The sequence below is a fragment of the Struthio camelus genome, chromosome W (genome assembly GCF_040807025.1).
Source record: "Struthio camelus isolate bStrCam1 chromosome W, bStrCam1.hap1, whole genome shotgun sequence".
Taxonomy (NCBI): domain Eukaryota; kingdom Metazoa; phylum Chordata; class Aves; order Struthioniformes; family Struthionidae; genus Struthio; species Struthio camelus.
The window spans coordinates 56,904,291-56,921,798 of record NC_090981.1 but is presented as its reverse complement, the minus strand read 5'-3'; the positions used below and the strand labels follow the sequence as shown (position 1 = coordinate 56,921,798).

Sequence of the window (17,508 nt, the reverse complement as noted above, 5' to 3'; positions counted from 1 at the left end):
ACTCAGCCTAGAAAGGCTCCAAGAGCTTCACAGTGCTGGACAAATAAGACAAACACCAAGAAAGCTCTTTAAAAGACCTAAGAGGGACAAGCATGCCACTGCATGTCCTTACCAATTCCTGTCCCCATCTTATTCTATGCTTACCCCCTCTACAATTTTCCTACTTTCCTCAATATATCCTCTTCTTACTGATAAGGCCGTAAGTATTTTTCCCCTTTCCCCCAGCAAGGCCCTCCTAATAGCGAGCTTAAAGGTGAGTTTGAAACAAAAAGCAGAACTAAACATTTTCAAACAAAAGAATTGGAATTATATTGTTTCTGTGTATTTTCTCTGCTATGCAGGGGGAAGTGGGGAAATATGACTGACTTGTATAATAAGAACAAGAGAAAGCACTTACTTTCTGATGCTTGGCTCCACGGATATGGGCAGCGTAAGCATCTGCTCCTGTACAAGACACATCACAAAGCTCACAGCGCAACTGATTCTGAGTTCCACGAGCAGAAGTGCTGCTGTTATTGGTGTTCTGGGAAGCTTTTAATGCCGCTTCTTTCTTTTTATGTTTCTGGCCTTCCAAGTGTTCTTTATAAGTCTGTTTAAAATGTGACAAAACACAGTAAGCTGTCTTTGTACTGCTTGTTTATCAATCATGTGAATACATGTAACATAGAATACAGCATAAAATACATGCTTTGTATGAGAAATACCTCCTATACTGAAAATTTTTTCTCTATGCCATGCTCTAAGGCACAAGCAGACCACTTGCAAGACCAAGAAATTTTCTTCTCCTATATCAGAATTCCACTTATAGGTAACACAATATGGGCTTTTCTCCTCCGTCTTGTCATTTCCTCAATCAAGTACTGGCCAACAAATATTACCATTGCAAACCTAATACAGTCAGAAAACGGCATCTCAACTGCAGTTTCCTGCATTGTGCTGAACTACTCTTGATTTTGAATTTTCCCCAAACTGCAAGGCCATAACGATTAAGTGTACGGCAAAGAAATAAAAAATTGATTTCAAAAGAAGCTAGTGCATAAATAAAGCTATGTTGAAATGGAAATGTAGAAGTTGAGATCTGACCCTATACCAACAATGACAATGTAGAGAGCAGAAAGCGTGGGAAGTAACGACAGCTTTACCTAAAGAATTAGAACTGTTTTGGCCAAAGAATCATAACAAACACTTTGAATGAACTGTTATCCACTTTTCACATACTCATATCCACTACAAAATTAAACTGAGATACTGGAATACAACGAAGAACAAAGCAAGTAAGTTTTCAGGCTTACCATTCACAAAACGTATATAATTCTGTAGCTTTTAAAAAAGCATTCTCCTGACAGTAAGGAAGCTTACTATGATAGAACAGCAAATCAAATGCAAGGTTTAGAATGTTTCTGGAGTCCAAAGGATAGCTGAAGCTCCTCTGTATGAGCTAAGGGGATGCATCTTTTTGTCTTCTAATAGTAATTCTTTCTATAACAGCACATATTTTCATTTAACTATTTCTTTAGTAAAGGTATAGAATCAGTTCTTTAAAATTAACAAAGAGTCTTAAAGGTGTCCTTTTTTTTAGCGGAAGGAATGATGACTAACATATACAGCAGAATATTACATAATACAGGTACCTGTGGTCCAGCACAGCTGATCTTACAAACATCACAGTAGTGGATCTGGGGTGGTTTGGGAGGTTGTTTCGGTTTCAGTTGCTTATTTTGGAATGGTGCCTTTTTAGTAAAGGTGGTCCCTGTCCAAGCCGCTGTTGCAGCAGCAGCAGCGGCTGCTGCCGCTGCTTGTTTCTGTTGCTGCTGCTGCTGCTGGTAATAGGACGATGCAGCTGAATATACTGCGGCTTCATAGCCGGAATAAGAGGTACCTCAAAGATCAAAATAAAATAAATGTTACATCACTGTACATTATGTATCAATTACATAATATACTAATGTCAAGCATGCTGCATAATAGAGTTGAGGGAGAGGCAAGATATAAGCAATTCATCATGATCTTTTTATGTAGTCTGGATTTTTCTGTGTGTTTAACAGTACACAAATACACAGAACACTACTTGTATCAGAAATATATTTGATCTTAGATATATCCAACAGCATAACTGTATGTCTGCAAAGATATATCAAAGCTTCCCTGAAGAACACGTGAAATTTCCTAGCATATCTGCTAAGACCAAGTATGAGGTTAATAATTTTATTTCAGTAAAGTATTTATGAAAGGCCACTTGAAGTAAACAGTCTTTTAGAACCACATTTACTGTGCAAGCTTCAAAATGAAAAGGAAGACAGAGGTACTCATGATGCAGGAAAAGGGAAGATAATCTTTTATAAAAGACCAAACTGATAGCGCTATTACATCCTACTTCGCCGGTTTAAATTGTTTTACTGTAAAGAAGCTGCTTGCCCACTACAACCTTGGCAGCATACCTTGACTATGCAGTCCTTGATTTCTATTATCAAAGTTGAATAAATCAAGGAAACTGGGCTTTTCATACCTTTGAGCCAGTTTTCCCATAAACTTTCTACATCTACTGGTTCAACTATTTTAATCCTCTGATCAGGTTCTGTTTCAAGGAAGTCTTAAAATCCCTTTTTAAATAGAAAACAAAACAAAACAAAAAGTTCAAGGTAGCTATAATATGCCAGTTGATAAACATCTGGCCATAAAGCTAACAAAGATTTTTTTTTTTTTTTTCAATCTTTAACCAGGCTTTGAATTTCTGATGTTTGAAAGAAAGTCCTTTCTTAGCACCCATTCTCCTCCCATTTTGAGTCAAAGCAACCAAACTCGTAACATTCTCTACCTTTACAACATCTGTTTGAGGGCAGCATGCTCCCTTCCAATTTCCACTAGGCTAAATTTGTCTCTCCTCATTTTTTTATTCCCCATCTCTTCTCCAGTCCCTCACTGAAGTCGTGAAACACTGTGCATGTCGCAATGCCAGCACTTTGTGTATTCTCACATGTGAGAAAATAGGCACATATAAAAATCACAAATCTCTTCCAAAGATATATCAAAATATTCTGCTAATGTAACGATTTAAATGGTTGAATACTTTTCAGTAGATTACAATGTAATTGGACACAAACTACCAAAATGTTGAGGGTTTAAATCCTCTCCTACAACAACTGCAAAGATCCTAGCAACATAATACGCAAAATTCTTACCAGAGTAAGTAACCGCTGTTGTACTGTATGTTGCACTTTGAGTGTAGGATGGAACCACAGTAGCTGCTGCTGCTACTGGCTGCACAGTGGAGGATACCGGATATATAGAAAATGTAGTTGTAGCAGGACTTGGAGTTGCAGGTTTTATAGCTGTCACTTGCCGTGTTTGCTGGGCTTGAGTATATTGAGTCGCCCCTTGGCTATATCCTGCTTTTGGAGCTAATTAAGATAGAAAATAAAAGTGTACAAAAGCACCTATTTTAGTTGAGTGAAGTGTGAACCAAAACATGCTGGGAAATAAACACATAACAAATGAGGACTTTTATTTTTATAGTCATGGTTATGCATCCCATAGCGATATATCACACTAAATTTTTAATCACATCATAGCTCACAATAATATGCCTCAGATGGTCCTCCCACTTTTTTAGAACTATCCAGTCATTTTCTCAGACACCTTGATCACTCAGTGGTTTTACTGCAGTACACTGTGTATCTAAACTTTCCTACTAAAACATCACTAAGGCAAAAAAAAAAAAAGGATTTATGTTTTGTAGCACATATGATACTGATAATTAAGAAACTACTTACATTAAGTAACCACAGAGTTACAAAAAAAAAAGTATTTTTTTCCTAACCAAAGTATCACCTGATACTTCCACAGACTATTTCAACCTAATTCAGCAAATTTTTCAGACAAATTAACAAAGTCAAGTTTGCCTGGAAATATGTTCTGAGTGTATTTTGCAATATTACAAAACTCAAAGACAGGTACTTATGCAACTGTCTCACTAATGTTCAAGTTCTAGGTACATCAAATGTTTCTACACTTTGTCAAGGATTACATGATAAGACTAAGGAAAAAAAAATCAGGATAACCTCAAATACATAAAGACATATTTTAAAGGTATAAAAGCAGTATACTGATGTAGCATGACAGGAGTTTGAAGCATGCCACCCACCTGTCTGGTAGTACGATTCAGCTACTGAAGGTTGAGGCTGGGCAGCAGCAGCCACGGCCGCAGCAGTTGCTGTTGGCTGTTGATAGTACTGTTTGCTGTCATAAGCTACAGCTGGGGCAGTAGATCGAACATAAGAATAGGAATCCTAAAAATTCAAAAGAGATGTTTCATACTACACTTAAGCCAGTGCAACTACAGGAAGACATCCAAGGTACCACTGCATCTTTTCTCACAGCCTTGCATGATTCCACCTCTACTACTTATATTGGCTCCACAACTGTGCGGTTCCTTGCAGAGGCAAGGAAACTTGGCTTAGCCTGTCCCGTCCAATGGAAAGCTATTTACTTTTTTTGGTTGGTTAGTTTTTTTTGCATCATTATGCTGAACCGACCCACCCAAACGACCCACCCAAACGCTGACACTGAATGCTGAATGCTAGATCCACAACAAAAGGGAAGCATCAGCAAAGCTCAGGGTGAGAATAAAAGAGACAAACAGTTCCCTTTTGTAGCAACCTGTAGTCCCACAAGTTTAGGCAGTGATCTCACAAGTGTGGGCAGCTACCAAAAAGGATAGTTCCTCTCCTTGTGTAAACTTCTACCCTCTTTTGTTTGGTATTAGAACTCCTGTGCCACCCAGTGCCCTAACAAAGGAACTATTTTCCTCTCCCACCAATAATTTTTATTGGAATAGGTTTTTCAGCTGAATCAGTTCCATGACCCAGTTCACTGCATGCCCCCTGAACATCTGGGCTGGCACAGAGGAGACAGTACAACCCTTTTCAGCAGCAGCAGCTCGCAAAATCATTTGGAGGCAAATCTCAGTTCACTGCTTACTATGTGAATGTCCAAATCTTAGATCCTGCAGTACTACTGCTGATAATCCTCTATACGCCATATGATGCTACAGTTACTTCACACCCTCTATCAGCTTTAGGCACTGGGTAGCCTAAATTGTACTCAAATTGTGATTCACAGAATAAAAAAAAAATCTAAACATCATCAAATTCCCCTACCCAACAGGCGTCCTCCTTTTAATAAGATATCATTTAAAAATCATACGACTTTTTTTTTTTTTTAAAAACACACTTACCTGGTAATTCTGCGTAGTGACAGGAGGTGGTGGCGGGGGAGCTTCTTGTTGCCTCTGTGTATAACCATAATCTGTAGCTGTGTGTGCTGTAGGGTAGCCTCCATAGGCAGCAGCTGTTGCAGCAGCTGCAACAGCTACCGGAGCAGGCCTAGCTACTGCAACTGTAGCTGCTGCTGGAGCATAGGCCGCAGTAACTGTGTGTGCAGCGACTGGTGCCTGGTGGACCGTGTAGCTAGCAACTGTAGTTGGATGGGAATAGGCTACACCCGAAGCTGGCTGCTGGCTATATTGAAAAGGACAGTAAGTAATTAGATTGATTCAGCATACTAGGCTAATGCCTAAACATTTCAAAATCCCCAATTGGATTAACACTTGTCAGTTCTACAAATGTACCTGGAACAACTATCTATTTATGTATACACTTCATGGCTTTTACTGCCTCTCTACCACCCCCATTACAAGGGCCATATCATTTTGAAGTTTCTGTGGACAAACATATGCCAGGGGCAGGCGGGGGGTGGGGGGGGAAGGAGGGGTCATGGCTCATTCTTTTTTAAGTGAAATCTTTCTTTCAAGCAATGGCACAGAAGTCTTTCATTTAAAATAACATAAAAATCTTAAACTATTGGGCTTTTCATGATGAGCAAGCTTTAAAGTGCTTCAGTAGTTCTTTGATAAAACTGACATAATCTGTCAAATTAAGGAAAGTACTGCTTTTCTATGAAAGCTCATTACCGACCTGTTCCACTTGCGTGATGTTTTTGAATAAACCATTAAGGTAATGAGATTTTAAAGATGAGATTTTAAAGACTTATATGAAAATTAACTCAGAACTCTTAAATTTAAGGCAGAGACGCTTAAAAAAAAAAAAAACCTCTCTGATAAGAGACTTTTTTGGGAAAAGTTGAAAATAGCATAAACTGGCCTCATTCATACAGAAGGTCACTGCCCCCATAACATGAAGCATTAGAAAAACAGCCAGCCAGATCAAGCAAGACTGCTACCACAGCCCTGGCAATATTTCAGACACATGCTCAAGCTAATCAGATTTTGTAAAATTTGCAGGTATGGCACTAAAAAAAATGGATATTTACTAAGAATGAGTAAATATTAACAGTGGAAGTAGAAAACCATGGCCTTGAACAGAAGGCCATCTGAATTATTTGAACAGAAACTAATATTGTTCTACTTGAGGCATTATGCTCAAAAGCTTGGAAGAGTTATGTCGATTTTTAAACAAAAACAGCAAATAGGGCAAAAAACCCACTACCACCCCCCCACCCCTCTTTTATGAAAGAAAACAGAAAAATGGAATTTCACTTGAAGCAAGTATATTCCGGGGCAGAGTAGAATTGCAATATGTTTATGCTTCTAACCAAAAGGGACAAGAATTAAGAACGTTTCCTAAAGACTGCAATATTCTCTCTGACATAACCACCAGAAACAACAGTAACTTTTTACTGCAGATATTGTGCTTATGAAAGATGTTTCCATGACTCTTCTACCTCTACGTTCAGTATTTTTATCCGATTTTGTCATTGTAATTACAGAAATATTCATTAATTAAAAAGCCATTCTAACAGCAGAAATATACAGACAAAAATTTATTACTATTGCACTTAGATGCCTGTATGCCATCTTTTTTCCCCATCTGAGGCCCTTGACATTTGATTTCTCATGAGATCACTTGCATTCCACTCACATTTAATTCAGGCTCTTTGCATAGACTTTAACAGGACTCATAACTATGTTTCATTTTATTTTCAGCTTCTTAGCATAACAGTGGAAGGAAAAGACCTAAAAGTTTGGTGTAGCTCCCATGCTGCTTGAGACACTTTCTCCTACATGACATACGCAGATAGTTTCTCTGTTTTGTCAATTTAAGATACGAAATCAGACTCTACCAGAAAACATAGGAAGAATATTTTATGATGGTAAAAGTGAACAACAATTTACTAAATTAGACTGCAACAGCTATATCCCTAACAGTATAGAAGCGTAAAATAATCTCACAGTATCACAGACATCTACTAAAAACATATTAGAGCGAGAGAGCAAGTAACCTTATAATGTAAGTCAGACTGCTGCTGAGCTGATCTAGTTGGCCAATACTGTTAATAAGGAAGCCCTGCTCTACTGTATGTCCACTCTTAGTCTTCCCTCCTACCATAATCTAACCTGTCTGTGCCATCCTAATCCCTCTCTCATGCTAGTTCTGGTGCTTGTCAGGCGATGCTGTGCACTGATATAGCTCATTAATGTGGCAGAAAACTCTTGAGGAATTTTTTTTTTTGGAGGGGGGGGGGGTTCATTTTCCAACATGGTAGAAATGTTAAACACATTAGAGTTAAATTTGCTCACAAAACAGCCTGATGAGTGCCGGAATAAAGACAAGGTACACATCGGAGAGCAAGGAAAAAAGGAGAGGGGGAGAAAGAACAGGGACGTGATCAGGAGGCTTTAATTTGGCTCTTCAAGCTTTGTGAAACCACGATAAAGTTCGTATTACAAAACACGCTACAGCACTCACACACTATGTGGTAGCAACAGCAGTCAGTACCTCAAAGAAAATGCTTTTGTTTTCAGAATGTATGATCAAAGCTACACAACCGTTTTCCGTATTTAATATTGCAATAAGATTGTGATCACTGTCACCAGGACTACAACAAGATTTCTCTTATAGGCAGTTTCATTTCTTCTGAGCTATTTTGCATCATCAAATTTCCTTATCATGGTATAGAATTAACAGCCCCAATCATTCGATTTCTAAGGCTAATATAGTTCTATTACCATGTTTACTTTAGCAAACCTGTTCCCCTTGCTTCTGCAACATCATGCAGAGCTAGTGATCGAGTTTGCAAGATTACATGAAAAATATTCTAGAGTTGATTGCTTCTTACTTTTTTGAAGAATTGCTCACTATATTGCAGAAATATATGAAACAAATTCTATTTTTATGAGTTTTGTTTTCTCCCCATGGTCTTACTGAAAAAATTCCATCATTAAGATGACTGCACACTTTCATGAAATGATTTTATATCAATAAATGTTTGCATCAACTTTATTAACTTACAAGTTTTTATCCTTGCTTGGTGTTTAGCGTCTCATTACATTTGCTGATATCAACTAATCTCCACCTAGACTATTTTGTCAGGCTCCCTATTCCTCTATCTTTCTTGCACTCCATCTTCCAACCATTCTAGTACTATCTACTTTTCTTTCTTGAATGTGGATGGCAAGAATTATATGCACCTTTTCAGCTGTACAACCTGCCCCCCCTACCGACACTGCTTTCTCTCTAGTCTAGCTTCCTCAGATTAGGCTTATTGTAAAGTTACCTCTGTATTGGCAATTCTTCCTTTGCATCAAACATCATGACATGATGTACTAAGAAAAATATTAAGGAAGACCCAAGACCAATCCCCAGGGAACTCCACTGGTAGGTTTTTTTCCCATTTGATAAATACTCTAATTCTACTTACCACCTCTAGCGAGCTGCTTCTCTACAATTCTTCTACTAATCTCTTCCGTATATTTTTCCATACCGCACATTAGGTATTTCAACTTTGTCCAGATAAATAAAACTCCAAAAGACTTAGGCCCAGTATCAAGTTATGAGAGTAACATGTCAGCTGAGCTATGGTAGCAGTCCATGTGCATGTTCTCCATCACAACAAAGAAACAATTCAGTTCAGCTTAATCCCCCAACACAGTGGGCAAAAGTTGAACCAAATTACTCTGCATGTTCTACGGGCTAAGAACACGCAAAGGAGAACTACGGCAGCACAGTGGGCATAGCTCATCGACCTGATAACTTGATTAGTTTTCTTTGCAGGTCAATTCTTCTTTTCCCCAAAAGAAATTCTAATATCCTTGTTAGCGTCTTTGAGTTAAAGGAATTCCAGTTATCTTCATATGAAAGGCTGCTCAGTCCAACTGGCTTCACTAACTACGCAGAGCTTAAAACCACAGAATAGGTTAGGTTGAGACAGATCTTTGGAGGTCATCTGGTCTAATCCCCTGAGCAAAGCACAGTTAACTTCGAAGTTAGATTAGGTTTCTCAGGCCTCTGTCTAGTTGGGTTCTTAGTGTTTCCAAGAATGGGGATTCCACAACCTCTTGATGCAACCTATTTCAGTGTTTGAGCACTCTCACTATGAAGATTTTTTCCTTAGTTCATTAAAGCTACGATTTCAGAAGTAAATAAGTTCTAGATCAACATTTATTTGCTTAAAATCAACCCAGTTCATGACCATTCCATTCAAGGCAACTTCGTATTACAATTCTTACAGTGTTTCAACTGCTGTCAGAACAAAACTAAAATAAGCACCACTCTTTTTAAGACGTTAACGGTGAGGGACTTTGCAGCTTCAAATTGAACTCTTGCTGTGCAGCTTCAAATTGAACTCTTGCTGTATTGCTCTAGTAATAACTCCTCTGCCAGTGATTTTCATTCAAATACAATATATTTTATTCATGACGCACCTTTTTTTTTTAGCCTGCCATAACAGTAAGAGTGCTTCCCCACCACACTCACTTCTGTTTCTATTTTCTAGGAATAGCACACTCTCCAATACTCATCTTCTGGTTTGCATTCCTATTTCACTGTGTTTTCATTATACCAGTCACAGCCAGTTCTACATTTTGCTCAAGTGTCCTGCTCCAGGTTCCGCAAATGTGTTTTAGTCACACATCTTAGTCCAGCCTCTTCTTAGCTGATTTATTTAGCCTCTCCCTACCCGCCCTGAACTGCTACCATGCACATCCCTATTTCCCCATATTCTTTGCTTCCGCCTTTCAAATAACCTTGCCTCTATTTAATCATTTTACACCCTAGTGTATACCTTGCTTGCTCTCGTCTTCCACATCCTACCTAAGGAAGCTCAAGATCAAGAGAATTAGTTCTTTATTCATAATCATTGCACTACAGTGCATGAGAAAATTATTCTTTGCAAAATAGATGTCTCTTTGAAAAACACCTATACTAGCTTCTACTGATATTAGTGATGGAAAGCACTAATTGAATCTTTCTGATGCATTAGTATCAGAAAGAGTGCTACATATTATTAAACGCTGCTATGCTAGTAAACCTCCTAGATAAGAATGATTGCAGTCCGCTGTGATTGCGTGCGTGTTTCTCCACACTAATCACCAATCTCGTGTCAACCTGATTTTCTGTGGGGTAGAGTGATGCATTGGGCCACAATCTTGGAACATCCACTTCAGAGCAAAGACCACAGCAAAAACTAGCCTTGCCCTTGTTCTTTCTGGAGTGTGAAACGCCTTTGACCACATAAAAGAAAGCTTTCCCGGGACAAGCGGGTATTTTGTTCTGATACTTTACAACCTGGACACAAGGCTAACAGGGCAGCTACTTTCACCATGTCAAAACTTAATATTGTTGTGCACACTTAGAATTGTGATTCTCATAAAGTACAACACGTAAAAAAACCTTTTCCATTTACAAATTCTAAGTCCCATTCCAAAACACAGAGGCATCAAAGAGCTACAAAGATCTCCCTGCCCAATTCTACACTGCAAAACCAGTCACAGCGTTTGAGTATAATGTAAACAACAACAAAAGTACAGTTCAAACAACAACAAAAGTATAGTTTTAGGGAGATATTTAGCCTGGAAAATTCCAGCCTGAACACTTACATTTGGCTAAGCTGCATTTAAAAAGCAACAAAAAAAAAATCATACCTTGAGAACACACTCTCAAAACAGCAGCTGTTAATTAACCTTACCTGGAAGTCAGCACTCTCCTCCCATCCCCCCAATTAGTTATTAGAGTAACTAGATTAATTTCATATTTCTGTTGGGAATTTTTACTTCTCTTTTTGAAGAGAGAATATTTGAGAAGCAACTAAAAACCTCTTCCGAACTGCACAGAGAGATCTCTGCCAAGGAAAGTGTAGCAATGTTTCTGATATACTTTGATACAGATGACTGTATTTTGAAATACTTTTGATGGACTCCAAAAACGAAAAAGCTGGCAAAACGCTTAAAATTATTTGAAGTCAGAAGTTGGCTAGGATATAGAAGCTGCTGACCAACAGCAATTATTGAAGTATTAGCGCCCACTTAGCCAATCTTTGTTTTCCAGTTCCTAAAATACACAGGTTTGTCCAATTTAAATAGCTAAACAAAAAAGGTTTGTGGATGAATAACATTTTTTCATAAAATAGGGCTCAGAAGTCAACTTGTATTATAGTGATTAGATCCAGCATACTAGTTACTTTTATACACTAACATTGATAGAAGGTCTGAATTTCCCACAACTTATCAGCCCAGGAACTGTAGATAATAAAGACAACTTACATTTGAGAAACAAATAATGGATTCTCCCCTGGAGGTCTCCTGTTTTCCTCCTCTATTTCCTCTATTAGTAGAAAATGTGGGCATTTTCTACTAACAAAGCGTTGAGATTTTCTTCGTTAAAAAAAATTAATTGAAGGTAGAAAGCTTCATTTAAAGTTAACAATATCAAGAGAATGCAAAACTTACATTATGCTATCCATTTTGCTAGGTAATAACTTCAGGTGATTTGAGATTGTAAGATATCTTATTTCCCACAGTTAGCATATTTGTGGAATAGGACATGCATTAAGAAACTTGATAAGGTATCTGTAGTAATTATTACCATAGGGATCCACTGTCAGAAAAATACCCTATTTCCATGAGGATACATAGCATGTGGAAGGTATTCATACAGCATCCAAATGTAGCATAACATACAAAAGGTCCCTATAAGCCTATAAGTACAATTCATGGGCACATAAACCCAAGACATACAAAACCACTGATCTCCAGCACATCTCTATCTAAAACCAACATACAGACTTTAACACTGCTGCTACTCCAGCTGCCTTTAGAGCAACAAAAACTCTCTTGCTAGAGGCAAAAGACATTATTTATTTATTTATTTTCTGAAGAGTACTATTTTAATCTATAGTTAAGATCAAGACTAAAACCATTTTTGTCTCTATCTGAACTACCAGCTTCCTCAGAAACCACAACTTCTAAAATATGTTTCTTCCAGGTTCTTTCACGCAAGGAAGTCAATTTTAGGATAGCTTCGCAAAGCCTTTAATCTACAAACACACACACACACACATACACAAATACTAATTATTAATTTCGAACACGCACAAGTATCTTGAACGAGAAAAAAAAGACTAATTAGGACTTACCGGTTGGATTAAACTTCTAAGAACATGTCATCATGTTAGTATTACCGAAAATGTATTTGTTAAGAGATACCTGCAGCATTTTTCAAAGTTTCACAGCCTATTCTATTACTAAAAGAATAGCAAAGCTCTATTTAAAAATACAATTTTGCAGTTGGGATATGAAGATTTAAACAAGTATGACCTAACTCTCTAAAACCTGTTAGAAGTACTGACAACAATCTTTTTAGAACTACACTGAAAATGATCAATTTCTATTATTATATTTTTGGGACCAGAACATTTTTCCTAATACAATTCACTGGGATTCCCAAGGAAGGCCTGAGTATATGCATATGCAAACCTCTCTTGAATCCTGTTAAATTTTAGTTCATATTCATGACATAAATCATATATTTAACAGATTCTATGGCCTAATTAAACTTGGCCTGAAAAAAAAAGTCCCTTGTAGCAATATTAAGTTTCCCTTCCTCTTTCTTGTTTCTCAAAACTTCCTTGTGTCATTCCATTACAAACAAAAATATTGATTGCAATTGGATAGCTAAACCAAATTAGCAAGTACTCACCTCAAAGATGAACATACTCATGTTTTCAGTACATCCTTACTGTTTTTTAATCTTCGCATTTATTCTACCTCATTTAAATCCAATCAAATTGTGCAAAGTTTCACATGACACCTGCTGCACATCACAATACAACTACAAGTGTCTAAAGCAGCGGTGCAACACATGCTTTGCATCAACCTCCCTTTACTCAGTTGCACAAAATGATCATCTCATTGTCTCTACTGCTGTCCATTATCTGTATCAAAACATAACTTTCATTAAAGAATGTAATTAATAGCCATGTTCGCAAAGATACCTTAAGGCAAATGAGATCTTACATCTGCCCGAAAAACTAGTAATTATTAACATTTTCCCTCTTTAGCAAAATTGCTAAAATTGGCAAGGTATCTATAAACGTACAGAAATTTCACTAGCATGGAAAACTATTCCGTTCCTAAAACTGTATTTCCTGCCTTAAGCCACTGCGCAGTTTTTCTAGGTACCAATAATGCAACTACCTTTACTCTGCCATTATTCCATTTAAGTAGCAAACAAACTTTACACATAATTCAATATCCCAGAGTTAAGCCTACAAGTATCAGTTTATTTTGCGGTTACTACAAAGGACTTTATTACCTTTAACAGAAAAGTTTCCCCAAATATTTAGTCCTTAAAGATGTGAGCCCGCTGCAAATTTAAACCAGTTTGCAGACTTCCCTCCTAGAAGTGACAAAGGCTCCTCTGATTCCTGAGGCACTTCTCCTCTCCAGTTACCACCTCCCTCTGTCTGTCTGCCATTAGTTAACTGTAATACTGGCATATAGCCCATGTTAACAAATCCAGAGCTCCTTACCTCCTCTCTAATGCTGGCATCTCATTTGAGAGCAGCACCTCACTGGTTTGAAAATAAGTACATCAAAATCTCTGTATAAACAGCAGTAGCTTATAGGAGCCTTCTTGTGTACAGTAAGTAAGCTAGACCAGCATGTTTAAGACGGCACTTAACGCTCACATAGATTGAACAAAGGAGAAGCAGCAAGATGCAGCTCTCCTATATTAACTGAAGCCCCTTCTGTTAAAAATACATATCCTTTAAAATGGGATGCAACTCAAGATAGCAGGGACATAAAATTCATGGAAAGAAAGTAATTGCAATTTTTATATTATAAAATGAGTAGGTTTATCCTACAATAAAACTGAATAAATTCATTCTCCAGGCATTTCAGTGGTGTGTTTACAACACACCATTTTAAGATGAATAAATATCTGTTTTTCCTAACGTAAGTTCAAGTCTAGTAGTACATCTTCACTTCAGAATAAGCTACGACTCCTTCTCAGCACTGTCCCCATCTTCCTGTTGTTCACCAGTATAAGTCTGAATTATGTTAAGGGATACTTTACACCTGAGCTAGTAGGCTTGTGTGGATTATACCCTTAACTTCTCAAAGGTTGAAAGCTTTTGGAATCATGATCTGGTTGAAGAACAGGTAATTGGGGCAGACACTGATGAGACTAAAGTAAAGCTAGTTAGAAGTACTAGCATGTAATAAAACAAAACAAACAAAACTGCAAACAAAACTGCCCAAGTTTTTGTCATTGGCAAACCTATCCATCCACAGCTTATCACTTCCCCTTGCTGATTTGCACTATAGCTTTGAACATCCTGTAACACCTTGCACTGTCGCTGAGTGCCAAACTAGCTATAATGGCAAAAGTTCACTTTCATAGGGCTGACTTAAGACTGCATCTTATCCTGAACTTCCAGGCATCATCATCTGCTCTGAACCCAAATAGCTACAACTCCTTTCATCTGGAAAGGCTCCAAAGGCTCATGACACTGGATTAATATTCATCCTACTTGAGGGCACACATATTGCAATCCAAAGTTACCAAATCAGTTCTAACCATCCAAGAATCTCCAATCTAAGACCTGCCTCATTAGAAGTGACTCACTAAGAAGAAACTCAAAATTATTTTTATCTTCCTAACAGAAATCAAAACCTTTACACAAGGTTGATTAAATGAGATCACCATATTGGCAGGCAAACAAAGGCTCTGTCAAAACCTTTCTCAATACATGCATCTCTCCACCAGCATCCCCACATTCCAGTCAGCAAAATTAAAACAAAAAATTAAAATAAAAGTGTAACTATGACTCTCTCCAGCACTGAATTAAGAATACTAATGTTTTTACACATGAAAGATTCCAAAATCAGGCTATTCATTTCAAACTGAATACAGACCCACAGTGGCTCACGTGGTCTACAGTGTGCATGCACCCACCCACCCCCAGCAAGAGGACTACTATCACCAAATTCCACATTTATTTGGGACCCCCAAGCAAATGGATTAATATAGTTATTTAAATAAGTAATAGATGAGTTTTACACTGCAAGCAAGCCTGTAACCTTACATCCTAACACCACCATTAGCCACAAAAGTACAAATTGTAAAGGTAATACAATACTCAGAGAAATTGCCTTTATCAGTATTTGCATAATCTAATACTTCTCTCATTAAGTCATGATATCATTACTCCGTAGTTCCCATAAAGAATTTTGTATGAACGAGGCAGCGGGAAATTTTATGCTGTGACAACACTGAAAGGAATAAGAATACTTCTAGCCCATTATTTATAGATTTAAAGGCACGTAGTTCTTTTGCTGCCTTTGATTAAATATGAAGCAAGGTAAGATTTCAAACATACTATATGAAAACTAGTATTTATGAACTAATAAAGGGGACATCTACTCTCTTACTTACCTAGTCAATTCAGGGAACTACAGTGCTTACACTGTTACATTAGTAAACTTTACCAACTCCTGCACACCCTACCGGTGAATTTCCCAAATCCAAGATCTAACATCAGAACAACTGCCAGTCTGGCCTTTATACTTACTCCAAATGCCAGTATTTAATGTTAAGACTATACTCGTTGGAGAAATTTTAATTTACCCTTCACATGAAGAACACATGAGTATTTAAATGGTCCACAACGGTCACAGGTAAACTAAATTACTGTCTTTTTAATTGCTGATTTTAAGAAGTCATTCCGATGAATCCAATAGTCGTTAACAGGGGGTGTCTTCACTGCTTTTAATGCAAATTAGAATACTATCAGTTTGAGAAACTGAAATTCTAATAGGGTTCATATTGATCTCCTATGAGTCTGGAATTAAAGAGTGAAAAACACTATTATAAACTCCTTTCAAACCTCATCTAATTGGTAGGGCAGACTCTCCCCTGTGAAATCATTTCTCATAAACTATTTAGACACTCTTCTTCCAGACAAGAAGCTGCTTTCCCCTGCATGTCTTCAAATGAACATTTAACAGTTTCATACTTTGAGATATTCCAAGAAAGGCCTATATCCTAAGAAGAATTCCACACAGATTTTTGCACTCTTTCTGAGACGTGCTGAAACCAGCAGGATTCTATATATAACGAAGCACTGACTGAGATTCCTTTAAAGTTGCAACCTCAAGATCTGCCAATTTTGCTACTTACTATAAAAACTAGAGCATTAAGACTTCTAGATGGCATATATCAAAACTATAAAATTTTGTAGATTTATGAGGCCCATGTACCTAATATTCAGGGCATAAACATCCACTCATGTGGATAGATCATCCTCTGTGATCCTGGTTTCTAACCAAGCAAGAATTTTATTCTTCTATAAACTGTGATACTTTAAATGCTAGTAACAGTCTTATAGGGCTTATTGTAATATTAAATCTTTTATTATCTTCCCCTGCCTCCACCATCTCTTTCTCCACACTCTCGTGGAATATACACTTTGTAGCACTCTACTAGTAAATAAGCTAACACGGACCTGCCAAGTCTGTTTTAAAGAAGGTAAGCTTCCTTTACCGCGATTCATTTTAACTGCGGTTCTTAAAATTTTATCATGAGTGTAAGATGTTTCAAGTGATTCCCGTATTCTTGGCTCAAAATATTGAGGTCTTTTGTGTTTTATGAAACAGATGCTTTAACAACGATTGCTGTGCCTCTTCACTTGAGACTCGGTAAATATACAAATCGTTTAGAGGACACAGAGTCTTTTACTAATATATAAACAGTATCCTGCACTTGTGATGATAGGAAAGGGAAAAGAAGCTTTTGATCAGTTTTTCCATTTTCTCAATAACTCACTTCGGATTAACTACGAAAACAGCTTTGAACTTAAATATTATTGCAATTATAAGTTTTCATATTACAACTCGAAAGGAAATTTTACATGAGCTGTTCAGGTTCTTAAGTCTATAGACTTCCCAGCTCCAAATTAAAAGGAATAATAATTTTTAAAAATTCATCTCCACATCTCAGCTGCAGATATATGGATCTCAGTAGATTATTCCCCTAAAGATTATTTTTCTTACAACCCCTCCACAGAAACAAAGAAAACCCCCTTAGCTAGTGAGAATTTCTTCCATCCCCAGTGATGACCCAATTCCAAATTTCACTGTATTTGTGAAGTAAAACATAAGCATACTGTCAGTACCTCATCTTAAAGAACTAGAAGATTGAGCTAAGTTTGATT

At 37.3% G+C, this 17,508-nt stretch overlaps 1 protein-coding gene and 1 non-coding gene across 5 annotated transcripts in view; both read right to left on the bottom strand.

The window, feature by feature from the left end:
• The window catches only part of LOC104147815 (zinc finger RNA-binding protein), a 41,293-nt gene that overhangs the window by 21,958 nt on the left and 1,827 nt on the right, over window positions 1–17,508 (bottom strand). For all 4 annotated transcript variants that reach the window (XR_011137334.1, XR_011137335.1, XM_068925016.1 and 1 more), the window contains exons 3-7: window positions 5,234–5,516; window positions 4,142–4,286; window positions 3,180–3,398; window positions 1,632–1,879; window positions 398–589 (exon numbers count right to left, since the gene is read on the bottom strand). Coding sequence is in view for 2 of the 4 variants with exons in the window: in XM_068925016.1 (XP_068781117.1) it covers window positions 398–589; window positions 1,632–1,879; window positions 3,180–3,398; window positions 4,142–4,286; window positions 5,234–5,516 (1,087 nt within the window). In the remaining 2 variants the exon portion in view is untranslated. The remainder of the gene's footprint in view (window positions 1–397; window positions 590–1,631; window positions 1,880–3,179; window positions 3,399–4,141; window positions 4,287–5,233; window positions 5,517–17,508) is intronic.
• LOC138064351 (small nucleolar RNA SNORA66) lies at window positions 7,958–8,094 on the bottom strand. Its single transcript, XR_011137597.1, has one exon. It is a non-coding gene; the product is annotated as a small nucleolar RNA SNORA66 (small nucleolar RNA).